Source organism: Danio rerio, chromosome 1 (assembly GCF_052040795.2).
Source record: "Danio rerio strain M-AB ecotype USA chromosome 1, GRCz13ab, whole genome shotgun sequence".
NCBI lineage: Eukaryota > Metazoa > Chordata > Actinopteri > Cypriniformes > Danionidae > Danio > Danio rerio.
The window spans coordinates 1142501-1164671 of NC_141021.1; the positions used below are offsets into that span (position 1 = coordinate 1142501).

The following is a 22171-nucleotide window of genomic DNA, read 5'->3' on the forward strand; positions in this document are numbered from 1 at the left end:
TTGTATCACCTCAAAGGAGCCCTTTAACACTGAAGATAATCAAAATAAGTGTGAACAAGCTTTAAGCCCCGCCTCCTCAGCTGTCAATCATCCGCTGCACACACACTGTTTCTCCTGTGATGGATGTAAACATGTTTGTTTTAATCTCATATTTCAGTGTTTGTGTGCTCCTCCTGTCGTCTGTGCTCCTTCAGTTCTGTTTCTTGATTTATGTCTGTGGTTTCAGGTCGAGTGTCTTCTGCCCAGGTTGAATGGAAAAGTGGATGTGCTTGTTTTCAATCCGCCGTATGTGGCCACGCCGTCAGAAGAGGTAAACCAGTGCAAACACTCTCCTTTTCACTTGATGTGCTTAACTACTAATGCACTAAATAAAAATGTGCATACACACTGAAAAAGAACACAAAAAAACACAGTTTTAGACTCTACAGTCGCACTGATTTAACTTCAGGAACTCATTTATTTTGAACATGTCTTGTGTTCTGGGTTAAGTCTGAATTCTTCTCGTTGATCAGTGATTTATATCAAATATAGAAATATTTTAGTTCTGGCTCTAGTCAGTTTGTTAATTTTGTTTTGTTAATTATCTATACGTAGTCACATGGGTGATTGAATATGTGTGTGTGTTTGTTTATATAGGTGTGTGCTTTTGTACATGTGTGTTTCTGTATGTGTGTGTTTCTGTTTGTATGAGTGTGTTTCTGTTTGTTTGTGTGTGTGTGTGTGTGTGTGTGTGTGTTTGTTTGTATAGGTGTGTGTTTTTGCACGTGTGTTTTTGTATGTGCGTGTTTCTGTTTGTTTATATGTGTGTGTGTTTGTTTGTATAGGTGTGTGTTTTTGTATGTGAGTGTTTCTGTTTGTGTGAGTGTGTGTGTTTTTGTACATGTGTGTGTTTCTGTTTGTATGAGTGTGTATCTGTTTGTGTATGTGTATTCTTTATCGTGTGTGTGTGTGTGTGTGTCTGTTTGCATGTATTTCTGCATGTGTTTTTGTATAAATTTGTGTGTGCATGAATAAAAATGTGTGTGTTTGTATGTACGTATCTGTAATTGTATGTTTTTTGGTGTGTGTGTGTTTCTGTTTATGTGTGTGTTTGTAAAAATTTGTGTATGTATATAAGTATGTGTTTGTTATTGTATGTGTGTTTTTGTATGAATTTGTGTGTAATTTTGTATGTGTATGTATGTTTATTTTTTTGTGTGTGCCTTCTTATGCTTGATTTGTGTTTTTGTATGTTCATCTGTGTGTGCGTGTTTGTTTTTTCAGTGTGTATATTTATTTGTATGTGCATGTATTTGTGTTTGTGTATATTTGTATGTATACAAATATGTGTGTGTGTATGTATGTATATATATTTATATATGTATGTATATATATATATATATATATATATATATATATATATATATATATATATGTGTGTGTGTGTGTGTGTGTGTATATATATATATATATATATATATATATATATATATATATATATATATATATATATATATATGTATATATGTATGTGTGTGTTCAGGTGGGCAGTCATGGTGTGGAGGCATCATGGGCCGGTGGTCTCCACGGTCGAGAAGTGATGAACCGCTTTTTCCCCATGATTCCTGATCTGCTGTCTGAGCATGGGCTGTTTTACCTGGTCACCGTGTCTGATAATGATCCCGGTGAGGCGTGTGGAGCATTCTTCAAAGTATCTTCATCTGTGTTCAGATATTAACAGAAAGGCCGGAGTACACAGTCACTGCAACTGCTAATGACATTAAAACATCAATAATTCTGTGTTTTCCAGAGGGGATTGTGGATCTGCTGGCTCGCTCGGGTCTGGATGGAGACGTGTGTTTGACTCGTCAGGCCGGACGAGAGACGCTCACCATCCTCAGATTCAGTAAAACAGCGGAAAAAACACAGATTCATTAAAAACGAAGACTTTTCTGTCTCTTAAGTCTGCAGATTATGAAAACACATGATTCCTGGAGGAGTCTGGGACACTCCTCAGACTGTGACAAACATTATCTTCTGTGTGTTTTCTCATGAACACACTCTTGACTGTGTGTTTGAGCCATCTATTGACTCTCACTGAACTCAGTTACCCAGAATCCCAATCTCATCCCTCAAACGAGCTGTTTTTGAAAGGGCAGTCCTGCAATGTCAACTTTCATCATTTCAGACTCTTTTTTTCCCCCAAGAATTCTACAGAATATCTTGTTTGTTTGTTTGTTTGTTTACAACAGAAGAAATAAAATCATCAAAGTTTATAACCACTTGAGTGTGAGTAAATGAGGGCATTTTTTATTTTTTGTGTGAACTGGCCCTTTAAGACATGTTTTCCTGCTAAATTAAAGGTTATGCAAATTAAAAGTGTGTACTTAATTAACATTAAGAAAAAGAAATAAAAAAATACACATTGTATGTTTTTTTAATGTTTAAAATAATTAAATTATTCCATTTTATTTTCTTGTCGGCTTAGTCCCTTTATTAATCCAGGGTCGCCACAGCGGAATGAACCGCCAACTTATCCAGCAAGTTTTTACGCAGTGGATGCCCTTCCAGCCGCAACCCATCTCTAGGACACACACACACAACGGACAATTTAGCCTACCCAATTCACCTGTACCGCATGTGTTTGGATTGTGGGGGAAACCAGAGCACCCGGAGGAAACCCACGCGAAGGCAGGGAGAACATGCAAACTCCACACAGAAACGCCAACTGAGCCGAGGTTCAAACCAGCGACCTTCTTGCTGTGAGGTGACAACACTACCTACTGCGCCACTGCCTCGCCTTGATTAAATTATTATATTTTTAAAATAAATCAACTAATATTTCATTCATTTTCCTTCAGCTTAGTCCCCTTATTCATCAGAGGCCGCCACAGCGGAATGAACCACCAATTTTATCCAGCACATGTTTTACATACCCTTTCTAGCTACATCACAGTACTGGAAAACACCTATACCCTCCTATCTATCTATGGCTAGTTTTAGTTCATCAATTCCCCTATAGCGGATAAGTTTGGACTGTGAGGAAAACCGGAGCACCCGGACGAAACCCACGCCAACACAGGGAGAGCATGCAAACTCCACACAGAAACACCAACTGAATCAGCTGGGAATCAGCCAGAGACACGATGCGAACATGCAAAGCTTGAAATTCCCAAATATAGATGGAAAAATAATATTTATTTTGAAATATTTAATTTATTTTAAATATACAAAAAATATTTATATAAATATTTAAAATATACTAAAATATCAAACTAATACTGAATTGTGATTCTGACGAAAAACTTGTGGTTTGAATTATCGTGCCAAAAATGAAGGTTAACAAGTGGTATGTTGAAAATTATGATTATTAAAGTCTTAATATTACAGCAGGGGTGACGCGGTGGCGCAGTAGGAAGTGCTGTGGTCTTACAGCAAGAACAAAACAAGCTGGATCGAGCCTCGGCTGGGTCAGTTGGAATTTCTGTGGGAGTTTGCATGTTCTCCCCGTTTTGGTGTGGGTTTTCTTTGTCCAAAAACATGCGGTACAGGTGAATTGGGTAGGTTAAATTGTCCGTTGTGTATATACACGAGTGTGTGTGGATGTTTTCTAGAGAGGAGTTGCTGCATAAAATGTGCTGGACAAGTTGGCGGTTCATTCTGCTGTGGAGACCCCGGAATAATAAAGGGACTAAAAGAAAATTATTATTACAGCAAATTATTTTTTTCAAATAATATGGAGAAAGATTTTATACATGACCAGTAAAATAAATCTATAGCACAATAAGGGTGAATTAATGGATTTACTAACATGAACAAACTATGAACAATACATTACAGCATTAATTCACATTTGCTAATGAAAATAGTTGTATATGTTAACTCAAACTTAATCTTAATAAGGCTAATGTATTAAAAAAAAAAGATGCACAAGTATTGTTGAAGTATTGTTCATGTTAGTAAACACCAACTTAAATTAACTAATCAAACGTAATAGTAAAGCGTGACTAAAACAAATCATACCCATGAATATTCCACTGAAGATTTCTATCGTCACAAATAAAAAATAAAAAAAAGTATGCTTAATCAATGACCCTCACTTGCCTTAAGATAAAAAGTGAATCTAGAGTCAGAAAAAAAAAGTGGAGAGTGGATAGCATGAGACTGATTCCTGAAAGACCCCAGTGACAGACGAGTCTCTGTATTGATCCCATGGGTCAGCCTGAACACCTGCTGGTGACCTTCTCACTCCTGCAGCTTCTCCACGACGGACATCCAGCGCTCTAGACTACAGCTGTGCACAAGAGGTTTGGCGAGATGAGAAAGCTGCTGTGACACAATCTACACTAAAATTGCTCAAGATGAATTGAATACAAACACTAATACAGCAGTGCAAGTTTAATGCCAACAGTAAACACAGACCTACATCAGCACACATGCAGAGTTCATCAAATGCATCCACAATACTCCTCAAGCATCATTAACAGTTTCCAGAAATCAAGCTTTTCTCCTGAAATGAAAAATCAGCCTCTGAGAAGCTCCAGTTTTACTCATTTCATAAAAGTTGGCTTGTTTTTTTTTTTTTTGCAGCTGTTCTCTTCAACACACATCTGAAAATGACTTTGAATGCCGTTATCTGCCAACAAACTCTAGACGAGCAGTAGTGGGACTCTACATGTTCAGGAATGTCTGGATCTGGAATGTTCTATTGATTACAGTATTGATCTGAGGTTAGGGATGAGTGTTATTGTGTTGATGACAGTATTGACTATGGAATGGTATTGATCTGAGGGTTAGTGTGTCTCTCTGGTGCTCCACACGATGTGTCCGTCGTCTCGGAGCTTCACCGCTCCACTGGACACCAGCTCCAAGGCTGCTGGGAACGCCCGATGCTCCGCCTCTCTGATGCGCTCTGATAGGCTCTCCTCGCTGTCAGTCACCAGCACAGGAACCGCCTCCTGGACCACAATGGCTCCGGCGTCCACATCCTCCTGTCAATCCAACACACACACACACACACACACACACACACACTGGCAGTCAGTGTTATTTATATTTCATAATTATAATTCCGACTTATAAAACTCGCAATCTTTGAGGGGGTAAAAAAAACTAGTGAGATGTAACCATCTGAGAAAAACACTATATAAATTTACAGCAAATTCTGGTGCTTTTGGATGACAGAATAGTAAAGTGTATTATACAGTGTATATTAAAATATTTATAACTTTCATTTGTTAATGAATGCTCCAACATACTATAGTATACTTTAGTTTTTACTACAGTAAACTGTGGTGTATTGTGGTATAAGAAACCATATTGTTGTAGAAAACTGCAGTGTTAGTTCATTTGTTTATATTACTATAGTTGTTGTGTTACCATAGCAACTGTAGAGTCACCACAATAAATTAATTGCAGTAGTTGTTGTGTTACCATAGCAACTACAGAATCACTACAACAGATCAATTACTAAAGCTGTTGTGTTACCATAGCAACTCTAGAATTACAACAACAGTTTTTAATATAGCTATTGTTACCATAGCAACTATAGAATTACCGCACAACAGATACTATAGCTATATCATAGCTACTGCAGAATCACCTAAACAGATTCAAGTACTTGACTATAGTATATTTCAAAAACATTGCAATATTTATTATGCATTACTATAGCATTCTTTCATCTTTCATGTGGGTAAAGATGCATTTAAAATGATATCTGTGAGAATAAAATAGTACATTTACCATTGCTTTATTGTTGATTCAGAAAAATTAGTAAATAATAAAGCTGTAACCATAATTTTGGAACTAAAACATACAAAGTACTTTTTATTTATATAAAGTTGAAAGCAGAAGTTCACATACACTAAAAAAAGGAACATAACTATTTTTTATAAAATGTCTGATAGTAAATGATCCTAAACATTTACTGTTTTAGGTCCATCAGGATTACCTAAATCATTTACATTTGCTGAATGCCAGAATGAGAGCATTTTTTTTTTAGATTTTTTTATTAATTTCTAGACAGTCAGAAGTTTACACACATTTCCTTGGTATTTTTTTAAGCTTTGCTTTTAAACTGTATAACTTTGGTCAAATGTTTTGGGTCTCCTTGCACAAGCTTCTTACAGTAGTTTAATGCAATATTGGCCCATTGCTCCTGACAGAACTGCTGTAACTGAGTCAGATTTGCTCACACAAGCTTTTTCAACTCTGCCCACACATTCTCTACAGGATTGAGATCAGGGCTTTGTGATGGCCACTCCAAACCATTCACTCTGCTGTCCTTAAAGCACATTTGACTAATTTGGCAGTGTGTTTAGGGTCATGGTCTGTCTGGAAGAGCCATTTGTGGCCATGTTGTAATGTCCTGGCTGATGTGTTGAGATGTTGCTTCAGTATTTCTCCATGATGTTCTGTCTTCATGATGCCATCTATGCTGTGAAGTGGACCAGTCCCTCCTGCAGCAAAACAGCCCCACAACATGATGCTGCCGCCCCCATACTGCACAGTTGGGATGGTGTTTCTAGGCTTGTTCCCCTCTGTCCTCCAAATGTAACTCTGCTCATTATGGCCAAACAGTTCAATCTCAGCTCCATCAGAGCACAGGACATGTCTCCACACATCAGTCTTTTCCCAGAGTCATTCAGCTAACTGTAATCTGGCTGCTTTGTTGTTGATTTTCCCATGTTGTCACACAAGGAAGCAGTGTGTTTGAGCTTTTCCTTCAATACTATTCTACAGTTGTGCCTCACATTAACTCAAATGTTGTCAATCAGCCAATCAGAAACTTCCAAAACCCTGACATCATCATCTGAGCTTTTCCAGAGGCAGAATAATCTTACTGTGTAAACTTGACTTTCAAGAAGAGTTAGAACAATTTCTCAAACAATCTCGGTCTTATTAAGCAGAACAGAAACACACGTGATCATCCTCACTTACCTAAAGGAGAACAAGTTTAGTCAAATTAACAGCGGACTTCTTTAAAGGGTTATGAGCCTTTTTTACAGTGTGTGTACACTTCTGCTGTACACTGTACTATGATCAAGATGAATGATGTTGAATGTCAACTATATTACTGTGATATTTCAGTGAATCTCTCATTCACCCTTTAAAAACAATAATCAGATGGAAATACACAGAGTTGTGCTTCAGACGCGCCATGAGGAGTCTGGACTGAGGTTAGCATCTTGAACTAAAGCACAAAATGCACAAATGTCAACACTGTTACTGGTTAAACAAAGTTTAACAATAATTTACACAACAATTACTACCAGAGTGAAATATTCCCAATAACATTTAAACATTGTACATTAATAATGGATTCAGTTCACTGTAAATTATACATGTGTTGCAGATCAATCCAGTTGAGAGGAAATGAATGGAAAATGCATTAACTGTACCTACAATTCCAGATCAAGGATTCTGCAGTCATGTGAATGTAAATGTTGTGATGTGCAATGTTGAGACAGTGTGTGTTATAATAAATCGTACCGCCACAAAGTGCACAGAGCATCCAGTCACTCTGACTCCGGCCTGAAGAGCCTGTTTCTGAGCGTTCACTCCCTTAAAAGACGGCAGCAGAGATGGATGAATGTTCAACATCTTCCCTGAAAACAGCAGAAAAACATTGTCAGAGAGCGCGCGCACACACACGCGCACACACCGTTATGGCTATATTAACACACAAGTGTTACATCCCAAATGACAAACTTGCAAACTTTTACACTAAACCAGGGGTCACCAATCCTGGTCCTGGAGTGCCGGTGTCCCTGCAGGGTTTAGCTCCATCTTGCCTCAACACACCTGCCTGGATGTTTCAAGTATACCTAGTAAGATCTTGATTAGCTTGTTCAGGTGTGTTTGATTAGGGTTGGAGGTAAAATCTGCAGGACACCGGCCCTCCAGAAACAAGTTTGCACTAAACCATGTAGTGTGGAGTTTATTGTCATCCCAAATGGAACGCTGATGTTACGGTCACCAGATCAAGGGAATAAACACCAAACTAACAGCAGCAGCTATCATGAATTTAACTGTGTTCACCATCGGGAGGCGCCATTAAACATTTTCGTTTTAGTTAAAATTAAGGTCCAGCAGGAAGTGACATCATCAGTTAGAGAGTAAATTATTATGGGATGTTGGTGCCGTCTGAGAGTGTTGAGAACCTCACCGCTCCACTTGCGTACGAAGGGTCCGGTGAGGATGCGCATGAATCCCGCCAGACACACCAGCTCCACACTGAACTCCTCCAGAACTTTATCAATGGTGCCGTCAAACTCTGCTCTGCTGCCGTACAGCTTATGATCCACAACCTGGCAGAGACACAGACACAGACACAGACACACACAAACACATCAACAAATGAGCACCGAATCAAGACAAACACTGCTTTTGGGGACAAACCCTCAAAATACACACTGTTCATTATTAGTAAAATACAAGAAAATTAAGACAGAAGCATTGAACAATAAACATATCATCTGGAAAACAGAAATAAAAAGAATATTTTCACTATTAAACACGTTTTTATTCATCTCTGAACAAACGTTTATTTTGGCTGTGATTAATTGGTCTAGTTTTTCTATGCTGAGGATTTGAGCAGTATTAGTGACCCGTGTCTGAATGCCGGCCAGCGCTGCTCTCTTCAGCCCCATCACCCCCGGCCTGTTGGAGATCACCAGCACAATCTCAGCAGAGCTCGACGGCTTCCTGGCCTGATCCATCAGAGCCTGCAGATTCGTTCCTGTCAGACACAACAGTACAAACCTTCATCATTATCATCATCATCATCATAATAAACCATCTTTATTATCCTATCATCATTTTCATTATCATCATCATCATAACTAACTTCAGCATCCTCATCCTCATCATCACTCTATCATCATCTTAATCATCTTCATCATATTAACTATCATTATCATAATCATCATCACCCTCATTTACATAATAGCCATCTTCGTCATCATCTTCCACATCATAATAATAACCATCTTCATCATCACCATAATCATCTTCATCACCATCATCATCATTAAAGCCATCATCATCATCATCATAACTATCTTCACCATCTTCATCATCTTCATCATCATCATAATAAACCATTTTCATTATCCTATCATCATTCTCATCATCATCATCATCATCATAACTAACTTCAGCATCCTCCTCATCATCATATCTTCATCATCATTATCACTCTATCATCATCATCTTCCACATGATAATAATAACCATCTTCATCATCACCATAATCATCTTCATCACCATCATCATCATAAAAGCCATCATCATCATCATCATCATAAAAGCCATCTTCATCATCATAACTATCTTCACCGTTCTCATCATCATAAGTATCTTCATCATCATAATCATCTTCATCACCATCATCACCATTACTATCTTCATCATCATCATCATCATCAACATCATAATAGTCATCTTCATCATAAATATCATCGGCATCTTCATCATCATCACAATCATCATCTTCATCATAATCATAACTCTTCATCATCGTCATCATCATCATCCTCATAACACCCATCATCATCATCATAACAGTCTTCACTATCATCTTCATCATCCTCATCATCATAATAGTCATCATCATCATCACTGTCATAATAGGCATCTTCATCTTAACCATCATCATCATCATAATAAACCATCTTCATTATCATAATTTCTTCATCATCATAACTATCTTCACCATCTTCATCATCTTCAACATCATCATAATAAACCATTTTCATTATCCTATCATCATTCTCATCATCATCATCATCATCATCATAACTAACTTCAGCATCCTCATCATCATTATATCTTCATCATCATCATCACTCTATCATCATCATCTTAATCATCTTCATCATATTAACTATCATTATCATAATCATCATCACCCTCATCATCATAATAGCCATCTTCGTCATCATCTTCCACATCATAATAACCATCTTCATCATCACCATAATCATCTTCATCATCATCATCATTAAAGCCATCTTCATCATCATAACTATCTTCACCATTCTCATCATAAGTATCTTCATCATCATCATAATCATCTTCATCACCATCATCATCATCATAAAAGCCATCTTCATCATCATAACTGTCTTCACCATTCTCATCATCATAAGTATCTTCATCATCATCATAATCATCTTCATTACCATCATCGCCATTACTATCATCATCATCATCTTCATCACCATCATCATCAACATCATAATAGTCATCTTCATCTTTATCATAAATATCATTGGCATCTTCATCTTAACCATCCTCATCATCATAATAATAACCATCAAATGGTGTGTATGTTGGTCAGAGTGTGTGTGTGTGTATTGGGATATTGACCAGTGTGTGTGTGTGTGATTTAAAACACATACCGCTTCCAGAGATGAGCACAGCGACTCTGGTCCTGCGCCGTGAGTTCTGATCCGCTGCTGCTGATCCGTTCCGCAGCACGCCGGTGTCCGGAGAGCAGTCTGGCCCAGCCCGAAGACTCCGCTCCAGGTTTCTAACCACCACAGACTCTGCTCCTTTACAAACACACACACAATAACACTATTCAAGCCAGATATATATATATATATATATATATATTTTAATCATTTTTTTTCAGATATTTGGACTTGAAACAATAAGAAAAGCCTTTTGTGCAGATTTTTTGTTGCCATGATGTTGCACGAATTGCATGTATTTATTAGCCATTATGAATGTTTGTGTGTAGTGTGTTGTTGTGTATGTCTGACCGGAGGGAGCCGATGATACAGCTTTTCTCGTGGGCCTGCAGGAGTAGTGTTGTGTAGTGTAGTGTAATGATGTAGTGTAGTAGTGTTGTATTGATGTTTCGTGTCGTATCATGTAGTGTAGTGTTGTGTAGTGGTGTCATGTAGTGTAGTGCAGGGTTGTATAGTGTTGTAATGTAGTGTAGTGTTGTATATGTCTGACCAGGGTGTCTGTGTGTGAGGGAGCCAATGATCCAGCTCTCTTCGTGGGCCTGCAGGAGCCGCAGGACCCTCTGAGCGTCTGATTTACTGACCACCAGCACCGCACCCAGACCACAGTTAAAGGTGCGGCAGAACTCCTGCTCACACACACCACCCTGCTGCTGGAGCCACGAGAACACCGGAGGGATACGCCAGCGGCAGGCGTCTGACACACACACACACACACACACACACACACACACACACACACACACACACACACACACACACACACACACACACACACACACACACACACACACACACACACACACACACACACACACACACACACACACACACACACACACACACACACGCACGCACGCACACACACACGCACGCACACACGCACACACGCACACACAAAGATATACGTTAGCCAATATATAACTCAAACCAAATGACAATTTATAAAACATAAATAACTTGAAATAATAAAACAGAACTATGAATAAAATAGAGTAAGAATTTAAAAATATATTTTAATAATATATAAAAACTATAATATGAGACAAAAAATGAAAAAATTGCAGATATTATCTCATGAAAGCAAGAATACTCCAGAATACTCTGTGAAATGAGGCATGTATGGGTTAATGTAAAATAAAAATGTTGAAATATTGTGACAGGATACATATTTTCATTATACATCAACTACTGCACATAGGATGTGTCGCTCTGCTCACCCAGATCCGCAGTCAGATCCGCAGGCAGGACTCGAGGGATGTTCTCCAGCAGTCCTCCACCGGTGATGTGAGCGAACGCTTTCACGGCTCCACTGCGCAGCACAGGCTGGAGGACACGGCTGTAGATCTTAGTGGGAGTCAGAAGAACATCTCCTAAATACACACAGAGGACAACCAGACGTTACACTGGATTTGATTATACATTTTTTTTAAATAATCCACACTGCAAAAGGGACGATCGGGGAAAAAAAAAAAGACTCTGGGGCACTGACAATAGAGAGTCGATTCCATAAAGAATTGATTCTAAGGCGTTGAAAATCGAGAGCCGATTCTGTAAAGAATTGAGAATCGAGAGTCGATTACACAAGGAAATTGATTCGGAGGCGTTCAGAATCTAGAGTCGATTCCGTAAAGAACTGAGAGTTGAGAGTCGATTACGCAAAGAATTGATTCTAAGGCGTTGAGAATCGAGAGTCGATTATGTAAAGTATTGATTCTGAGGTGTTGAGAATTGAGAGTCGATTTCGTAAAGTATTGATTCTGAGGCGTTAAGAATTCGAGAGACAATTTCGTAAAGTATTGATTCTGAGGCGTTAAGAATCGAGAGACAATTTCGTAAAGTATTGATTCTGAGGCGTTAAGAATCGAGAGACGATTTCGTAAAGTATTGATTCTGAGGCGTTAAGAATTCGAGAGACAATTTCGTAAAGTATTGATTCTGAGGCGTTAAGAATCGAGAGACGATTTCGTAAAGTATTGATTCAGAGGCGTTAAGAATTTGAGAGTCGATTCTGTAAAGTATTGATTCTGAGGCGTTAAGAATTCGAGAGACAATTTCGTAAAGTATTGATTCTGAGGCGTTAAGAATCGAGAGACGATTTCGTAAAGTATTGATTCAGAGGCGTTAAGAATTTGAGAGTCGATTCTGTAAAGTATTGATTCTGAGGCGTTAAGAATTCGAGAGACGATTTCATAAAGTATTGATTCTGAGGCGTTAAGAATTGAGAGACAATTTCGTAAAGTATTGATTCTGAGGCGTTAAGAATTCGAGAGACGATTTCATAAAGTATTGATTCTGAGGCGTTAAGAATTCGAGAGACAATTTCATAAAGTATTGATTCTGAGGCGTTAAGAATTCGAGAGACGATTTCGTAAAGTATTGATTCTGAGGCGTTAAGAATTCGAGTGACGATTCTGTAAAGTATTGATTCTGAGGCGTTGAGAATCGAGAGTCGATTCTGTAAAGTATTGATTCTGAGGTGTTGAGAATTCGAGAGTCGATTCTGTAAAGTATTGATTCTGAGGTGTTAAGAATTTGAGTGACGATTTCGTAAAGTATTGATTCTGAGGTGTTGAGAATTCGAGAGTTGATTCCGTAAAGTATTGATTCTGAGGCGTTAAGAATCAAGAGTCGATTCTGTAAAGTATTGATTCTGAGGTGTTGAGGATTCGAGAGTCGATTCTGTAAAGTATTGATTCTGAGGCGTTAAGAATCAAGAGTCGATTCTGTAAAGTATTGATTCTGAGGTGTTGAGAATTCGAGAGTCGATTCTGTAAAGTATTGATTCTGAGGTGTTAAGAATTTGAGTGACGATTTCGTAAAGTATTGATTCTGAGGTGTTGAGAATTCGAGAGTTGATTCCGTAAAGTATTGATTCTGAGGCGTTAAGAATCAAGAGTCGATTCTGTAAAGTATTGATTCTGAGGTGTTGAGGATTCGAGAGTCGATTCTGTAAAGTATTGATTCTGAGGTGTTGAGAATTCGAGAGTCGATTCTGTAAAGTATTGATTCTGAGGGGTTAAGAATCAAGAGTCGATTCCAAAAAAAGGCCTTGAGGATTAAGAGTTGATTCTAACAAATGATTGATTTGAGCATTGAGAGTTGATAAAAAAATTTAATTCAGAGGGGTTGAGAATCGGGAGTTGATTCCAAAAAAACTGATTCTGTGGTGTTGAGCATTAAAAGTTTATTCCATATAGAACTGATTCTGAGATGTTGAGAATCAGGAGTCATTTCCAAAAACAATTGATTATTTGATGTTGAGCATTGAAAGTTTATTCCAAAAAGAATAAGACTTGATTCTAAAGCATTAAGAATCAAGAGTCATTTCCTAAAAGAATTGATTCTGCGGTGTTGAGAACTCAAGAGTCGATTACAAAATATAATGGTTTTCTAGGTCTAAAAAAAATTCTAAAAAAAAAAAAAAGAATCAAAGGAATAGAGAGTCGATGACAAAAAAATTGATTCAGAGGCGTTCAGAATCAAGAGTCGATTCCAAAAACAATCTATTCTGAAGCGTTTGGAATTGAGTCAATTCCATAAAGAATTGATTATGAGTCGTTGAGAATTGATAAAACAATATATATTCTCAGCGTGTTGAAGACGTCTCCCTCCAATTGTTCTGACTGAGCAGATATTTTGATAAAACCTATATGACTGGCAGCCATTGACTTCCATAGTTGAAAAAAAATAATATTGAGGTCAATGGCTACAGGTTTCATGAGAAAGAAATGAGAGAATTTTCATTTTAGCGTGAACTACCCATTCAGGTGATGTATGAAAAACACACACACACACACACACACACTCTCTCGTACCGATAGTCTGTCCAGGACGGCCGAACGGCGCAGGTGAGCTGATGTTTAGGCCGCTGCGCTCTAGGATCGTGCGCACTAGACTGAAGCCGTTGCTGTGTATGCCAGAGGAGGACACGCCCAGCAGCAGATCTCCCTCTGAGATGTCCTTCAGTCTGGGCAGAAGAGCGGAGCGCTCCACTGCTCCCACACAGAACCCAGCCAGATCATACTCTCCTGGAGGATACACACCCGGCATCTCCGCCGTCTCACCTCCTGCACACACACACACACACATTGGGTTTCATGGGGATGTGTAATGATTTTTCCACTGTAGAGACTCTATTTTCTTTCCCCCTGCACCTAAACTAATTAGTAGATTATTAGGCTAGTAATGTTCGTAAATGGTTTATTAATTCCATTGATTATGAGCTAAACTAAAGTTTTACCAAAAAAAACTTGTGATCTTGAAGATAAATTAGAGTGATAAATTATTAGCTGCAGTTCACTGTATGGCCACCGGTGGCACCAAAGTCAACAGTTTCTGAACTCTACATATGAGACGCTATGCTATGCAGAGAACAACAGTGAAGCAGAAATTCTGCTGTTGATTTGTGAGTGTCACAGACCTAACAGAGCACATCCAGCCATCTGACAGGCGTCTGCGATGCCGCCGATGACCGAAGCCGCAACGTCGACATCCAGCCGACCGCAGGAGAAATAATCCAGGAAGAAGAGCGGCTCGGCTCCCTGAGCGAGGACATCATTCACACACATGGCCACCAGATCCTGACCCAGAGTGCTGTGAACACCACACTCCTGTGCAATCTACACACACATACAAAAACACACACACACACACACACACACACCATGATGATGGTGATGAAACGGTCACTGCAGTGTATGAAAAGTTCACGATACCTTCAGCTTCGTGCCGACTCCATCAGTCCCTGACACCAATATGGGGTCGGTGAATCCTGCAGCCTTCAGATCAAAGAGCCCCGCAAAACCACCGAGATCAGCATTACATCCTGAACACACACACACACACACACACACACACACACACACACACACACACACGCACACATTTTACAAGGACTCTTCATTGACATAAAGTATTTAAAATATATATATATTAATAAATGAACCCAAGTGGAGACATAAAAACATAAAATAATAGCAGAGCCCTGGGCTCTAACATGATTTTAGAATCACTAGAAGCTGATTTAAGAATGATTAAAAGCTGATTTTAGAATTGTTAGATGCTAATTTTAGAATCAATAGACCTGATTTTAGGATTAGAAGCTGATATTTGACTCATTAGAAGCTGATTTAAGTATCATTAGAATCTGATTTTAGAATCAATAGAATCTTATATTAGAATCATTAGAATCTGATTTTAGAATAATCAGAATCTGATATTAGAATCATCAGAATCTGATTTTAGAATCATTAGAAGCTGACTTTATAATCATTAGAATCTGATTTTAGAATCAATAGAATCTTATATTAGAATCATTAGAATCTGATTTTAGAATCATCAGAATCTGATTTTAGAATCATTAGAAGCTGATTTTAGAATCATTAGAATCTGATATTAGAATCATCAGAATCTGATTTCAGAATCATTAGAATCTGATATTAGAATCATCAGAATCTGATTTTAGAATCATTAGAAGCTGATTTTGGAATCATTAGAATCTGATTTTAGAATCATTAGAAGCTGATTTTGGAATCATTAGAATCTGATTTTAGAATCATCAGAAACTGATATTAAAATCATTAGAAACTGATTTCAGAATCATTAGAATCTAATTTTAGAATCATCAGAATCTGATATTAAAATCATTAGATGCTGATTTTAGAATCATTAGATGAAAGGGAGCCCTGGGGAACTCCACAATCATTTCTCGAGAAATCTTCACCTGCCTTAACTGAGAAACTTTCATTCATAAACTGTTCTCCTGAAGAATAAAGGCAGCTACTGTACATGGTGGCTGTCCTGAGGGCGAGTAGTTTAACAAGAAATATAAACTTTAGTGTGAACTATGCTTTTAAGTTTCCTGAGATCGTTCTGCTTAATCCATTTAACTCCGCTCTCATTCCATAAAGGTTAGGGAGTACATGCCTCTAGATGTGATGTTGTCTGTTTGCCGCTGTCTCAGCGTGACAGGCTGAAATTATGGGCTGGAAAATCGACAGCTTAATGATTGATGTCGTTAAAGAAGCTTAAGCTCTTAAACCTGAATCCCACCGTCAGAAACGACTTCAAACAACTTCAAGGTTTCGCAGATAAACAGAAACGTCAATCATCAGCGAACAGGATCAGAAATTTGTTTTGATAAAAATGTGAACGTCAGCAGTGCGTAACGGTGGTGATGTGTTTGTATGAGTTTGTGTGGACGTGCTGTACCTGGACGAGATGTTGCCTTGGCTAAAGGTTTGATGATGTCTACTAGTCTGTTTCCCGCAGCGATGTCCACACCACTGTCCTTATACGTCAATCCTCTAGGGAACAAACACAACAGTTAGAAAACACACACACACACACACACACACACACACACACACACACACACACACACACACACACACACACATCGGTGGATCCAGATCAACAACACACACTAATTTCAATTGATCTTTATTTCTCTAGGCTGGCCTACGGGATCAATACAGAGACTCGTCTGTCACTGGGGTCTTTCAGGAATCAGTCTTATTGCTCTCCACTCCTCCATAACCACCACAGCATCTGCTCAGGATACGACCTGGTCCAGGATTATGGAGACTTCTAGAAGTCCTCTAAGGGTTTAGGTAAAGCATGGTAAAGCAGTGGCTCTCAATCTTCGCCCCCCTGCTCTGCATATTGTATATGTTTCTCTCAACGCTTCAGAGGTTTGTTCTATTTGACCATGAGTGCCCTGAGAAGTGGACATCACAGTATATTCTGGGTGGCGGAGGGGGGCTGCTAGCTATCACAAACTGAAGAGCGGGGGTGGGGGGTTGGGGACGTGTGGACACCCCTGATCACCACCCCGTCTGCGACGCCGTTGGCTACGAGTGGTTGCTAGGGGATTCTGGGTGGGTTCCGTGTTGTTACTAGGATGGTATGAGTGGTTGCTAGATGGTTACTAGGGGATTTTGAGTAGTAGTTCTATATTGTTACTAGAACGTTATCAGTGGTCACTAGGGGGTGATGGTTGTGTTCAGTGTTGTTACTATGATGCTATGAGTGGTTGCTAGGTGGTTACCATGCGAGTTTCCTGGCGTGTTCTGTGTAGTTACTATGACATTTTGAGGGGTTGCTAATTGGTTACTGGGGGATTCTGGGTGTGTTTTGGGTTGTTACTAGAATGGTATGAGTGGTTACTAGGTGCTTACTAGGGGATTCTGGGTGTGCTCTGGGTTGTTACTAGGATGTTAAGAGTGGTTGCCAGGGGATTCTGAGTGGGTTCTGTGTTACTAAGATGTTATTAGTGGTTGCTAGGTGCTTACCATGTGGGGTTCTGGGCGCTTTCTGTGTAGTTACTGTGACATTATGAGTGGTTGCTAGGTGGTTACTAGGGGATTCTGGGTGTGTTCTGGGTTGTTACTAGGATGTTAAGAGTGGTTGCTAGGTGGTTACTGGGGGATTCTGGGTGTGTTCTGGGTTGTTAATAGGTGGTTACTAGGGGATTCTGGGTGTGTTCTGGGCTGTTACTAGGATGTTAAGAGTGGTTGCCAGGGGATTCTGAGTGGGTTCTGTGTTACTAAGATGTTATTAGTGGTTGCTAGGTGCTTACCATGTGGGGTTCTGGGCGCTTTCTGTGTAGTTACTGTGACATTATGAGTGGTTGCTAGGTGGTTACTAGGGGATTCTGGGTGTGTTCTGGGTTGTTACTAGGATGTTAAGAGTGGTTGCTAGGTGGTTACTGGGGGATTCTGGGTGTGTTCTGGGTTGTTACTAGGAAGTTCAGAGTGGTTGCTAGGTGGTTACTAGGGGATTCTGGGTGTGTTCTGGGTTGATGCTAGGATGTTATGAGTGTTTGCTAGATGGTTATTAGGGGATTCTGAGTGGGTTCTGTGTTGTTACTAAGATGTTATTAGTGGTTGCTAGGTAGTTACCATGTGGGGTTCTGGGCATGTTCTGTGTAGTTACTATGACATTATGAGGAGCTGCTAGGTGGTTACTAGGGGATTCTGGGTGTGTTCAATGTTGTTACTAGGATGTTAAGACTGGCTGATAGGTGGTTACTAGGGGATACTAGGATGTTTTCAGTGGTTGCTAGGTGGTTACTAGGGGGTTCTGGGTGTGTTCTGTCTTGTTACTAGGATGTTATTAGTGGTTGCTAGGGAGAGCTGGGTTATATGCTGACCTTAAGTTACTAATTATAGTGATGAGAAGAGACTATTATAACTGATAGTGTTTGACTTGCAGACAACACTAATAAAAGAAAACAATATTATAATTCTGAGTTTGTTTATTAGACACGTATAAAGTTAACATATAAATAACAGGAATTGATTAGTACAGATCCTCAAGTGTGTTCAGCTGGTGTGTTCAGACCTGGTGTGTGTGAGGTATGTGATGGCGCGGTGGCCGATGTCTCTCCGGTAAACCGCATCAGGAAAGCTGATCGCTGCCACTCCTTCGTTAGCGATCTGTAAAGCACTCTCCAGAGTGGGCCGGACTGCAGTGACCGTCAGGACACGCCCACCGCTTGTGATGACTCCGCCCCCTTCTTTAAGAGCAGTGCCAGCGTGAAACACCTGAACGCCCATCTCTGACGCCTGAGACAAACCTGAAGAAATGAAAGATTCTTACTGTTATTATCTAGTACTATCACATTAATTCTGCTGTCAAAGTCAGTGTCGAGTCTCACAAAATATCAACCTTATTTTTATTTTTAATCAGAAAAAATAAATATTAAAATTACAATGTCCAAGACGGAAACACAGTGCCCTTGTCTATACATGACTGACTCCAGATAAAGTTCTGAGACGCACCGCTTATCTCCAGACCCTTTCTGTAAGCATTTGGGTATCCTCCGCTGGCCATCACCACAGTCACCGCAGCACAGTCCTGCAGCCACTGCACTGAAGCAGAGTCCAGCTCACAGCGCAGCGTCTGCATACACACCTCATACAGGTCTGACTGCAGCAGCGGGAGCAGCACCTGAAGGAGACACACACACACACATCAGCACATACACACAAACACAATCAGTGCTGGCTCACGTGAGTGACAATCACACAGTGTGAACTATCAAAGATACAATCTGAGAGAATCGCAAATGAGTCGCTGACACCCGTGAGGAATTTGACATGCTTAATATGTGGATCTGTCGGCGACTCAAATCATGCAGTGTGAAATGAGTTCTGACTGAAAATAACATCAGCGATCGCCTACAGCCAACGAGAGAGCAGCATCCACTAGTGTGGGTATCTGCAGGCCAGCAGGAGGATGGGGGAGAAGTTAAAGCACTCATTTTCAGTTTTTTTTGGACCCAAAAAATGGAGGAAAAGCTAGTGTAAATTTGTCAGGAGCACCAAGTCTGTTTGACGAGCCATCTGAGCAACACCACAACCGGGTCAAGACAGAGAAGGGTTTGATCAAAATAAGTACATGTGCTACCTCACTAGGCTTCTTTCTCATGATGTAGTTAATAACAGAAGATATACTGCATGACCTCGTGTTGTTTTCTTGTCACTTCTTGTGTGTTTGGTTGCGAGATGTAGTTTGTGGATCAAGACAAAGTTGTTGGCGATTCTTCCTATTGTGAAGTCATGCAGTGTGAAACCCCCGTCTCCAATCCCTCCTACAGTGTAAACGAGGGGTGTGCAAACTCAGTCCTCAACACACAATCAAACACACCTGCTTATACATTTCTAGTGATCATGAAGACACTAGCTGCGTCCCAAATGGCACACTATACACTCATGCACCATGTACTTATGCACTTACACACTCAACAGTATAGTATATGTATGTAGTGTCGTCCCAAATGGCACACTAATGTTTTTTTACTAAGCGGAAATTCAAACCGTTTCCCTGATGACGTTTGACGGTTGCCGAATCAGTGAAACAAACGACCGAATTATCAAATAATACCTGCCGTGAGTATTGCTGCATTCACCATCGGGAGACGCTATAATCACTCTCATAGGAGAATTTTGCTTTCACCATCCAAAATAAATAAAGTTATTCAACATGTGCGTCCGATAGCTCCGCCCCTTCCGCTACGTAAGCAAACCTGCGGTCGTTAAGTGCATGAAGTGACCATCATTACACACTTCATTTTAGCGGCTGAATGAGTGCATCATCCGGGTAATTAAAGTGCACTTAATATTTTGAGTTTTCAGTGTGAACGCACTACTTACACTATTATACTACAAAATGCTGTAGAATAGTGCATAAGTATGCGATTTGGGACGCACCTACTGATTAGCATGTTCAGGTGTTTTTGATCAGTGTTGGAGCTAAACTATGCAGGACACCGGCCCTTCAGGATTAAGTTTGCCCATCCCTGGTGTAAACACAGCAGCGACAAAACGCTAGCCTAGATAGTCATGCAGTGTGAAAACATCTGTGACGCCACTACTTTGATAATCCTGCAGTCTGAACTAAGCATGAGGTCCCCACGACACACACTGACCAGAATCTCTATACACAAATTGATCAACATCCCCACTCCCTCCCCCCAAAAGGCACACTGAACAAAATCCCCCCCCCCCCCCCCCCCCCCACACACACATCCCCACAACACACACACACACAATCACAAAGACTAATGTCCCAACACACATTGAGCAAACCTCTCCATTAACACACACACCCCCACACATATATACTGTCATCATTATTGTAATTACCATAATTAATATTATAATAATGATTATGATGATGATAATAATAATAATATTAATATTAATTATAAACAATAATAATATATAATAAAAATAACAAACAATAAAAAACAATAATAAACAACAACAAATATAATAATAATAATATAAATAATAATAACAATAATAATAATAACAACAACAACAAACAAACAACAACAACAATAATAATAATATAAATAATAATAACAACAACAATAATAATATCAACAAACAACAATAATAATAATAATAATAATAAATAATAATAATAATATAATAATAATAATAATATATAATATTAATAACAATAATAATAATAATAATAATATGAATAACAATAACAATAAAAAAATAACAATATATAATATCAACAATAATAATAATAATAATAATTATTATATAATATTAATCTTAACAATATATAATATTAATAACAATAATAATAATAATAACATACAGTAATAACTATATATTAATAACAATAATAATATATATAACAATAATAATAATTCATTTATTAATTTTTTGTCGGCTTAGTCCCTTTATTAATTCGGGGTCGCCACAGCGGAATGAACCGCCAACTTATCCAGCAAGTTTTTACGCAGCGGATGCCCTTCCAGCCGCAACCCATATCTGGGAAACATCCACAAACACACACTACGGACAATTTAGCCTACCCAATTCACCTGTACCGCATGTGTTTGGACTGTGGGGGAAACCGGAGTACCCGGCGGAAACCCACGCGAAGGCAGGGAGAACATGCAAACTCCACACAGAAACACCAACTGAGCCAAGGTTTGAACCAGCAACCATCTTGCTGTGAAGCTACAGCCCTACCTACTGCGCCACTGCCTCGCCTAATATTAATAATAATATACAATAATAATAATGATAATAATAACAATAACAACAATAAAAGGAATATACAATAACTATAATAACAATAATAATAATAGTAATAATAATAATAAAAATAATAATAATAATAATAGTAGTAGTATTAATAATAATTTTAGTAATAATAATAATAAAAATAATAATAATAAT

The 22171-nt window shown here is 39.0% G+C and overlaps 2 protein-coding genes across 4 annotated transcripts in view; one reads left to right on the top strand and one right to left on the bottom strand.

The window, feature by feature from the left end:
* hemk2 (HemK methyltransferase 2, ETF1 glutamine and histone H4 lysine) overlaps positions 1 to 2255 on the top strand; it is a 9701-nt gene extending 7446 nt beyond the window's left edge. The window contains 3 exon segments of the mRNA NM_001002502.1: positions 227 to 310; positions 1523 to 1664; positions 1790 to 2255. Coding sequence (NP_001002502.1) covers positions 227 to 310; positions 1523 to 1664; positions 1790 to 1917 — 354 coding nt within the window. The 3' untranslated portion in view covers positions 1918 to 2255.
* A 2107-nt stretch (positions 2256 to 4362) lies between these two features.
* Positions 4363 to 22171, bottom strand: part of gart (phosphoribosylglycinamide formyltransferase) — a 38686-nt gene continuing 20877 nt past the window's right edge. For 2 of the 3 annotated variants that reach the window (XM_087236320.1, XM_087236321.1), the window contains exons 10-22: positions 19244 to 19412; positions 18804 to 19038; positions 16671 to 16765; positions 15176 to 15285; positions 14881 to 15079; positions 14276 to 14527; positions 11678 to 11830; positions 10951 to 11154; positions 10386 to 10538; positions 8592 to 8722; positions 8150 to 8291; positions 7474 to 7589; positions 4363 to 4970 (exon numbers count right to left, since the gene is read on the bottom strand). In XM_087236320.1, the coding sequence (XP_087092446.1) occupies positions 4773 to 4970; positions 7474 to 7589; positions 8150 to 8291; positions 8592 to 8722; positions 10386 to 10538; positions 10951 to 11154; positions 11678 to 11830; positions 14276 to 14527; positions 14881 to 15079; positions 15176 to 15285; positions 16671 to 16765; positions 18804 to 19038; positions 19244 to 19412 (2157 nt within the window). In that variant the 3' untranslated portion in view covers positions 4363 to 4772. 3 annotated transcript variants of the gene reach the window in all.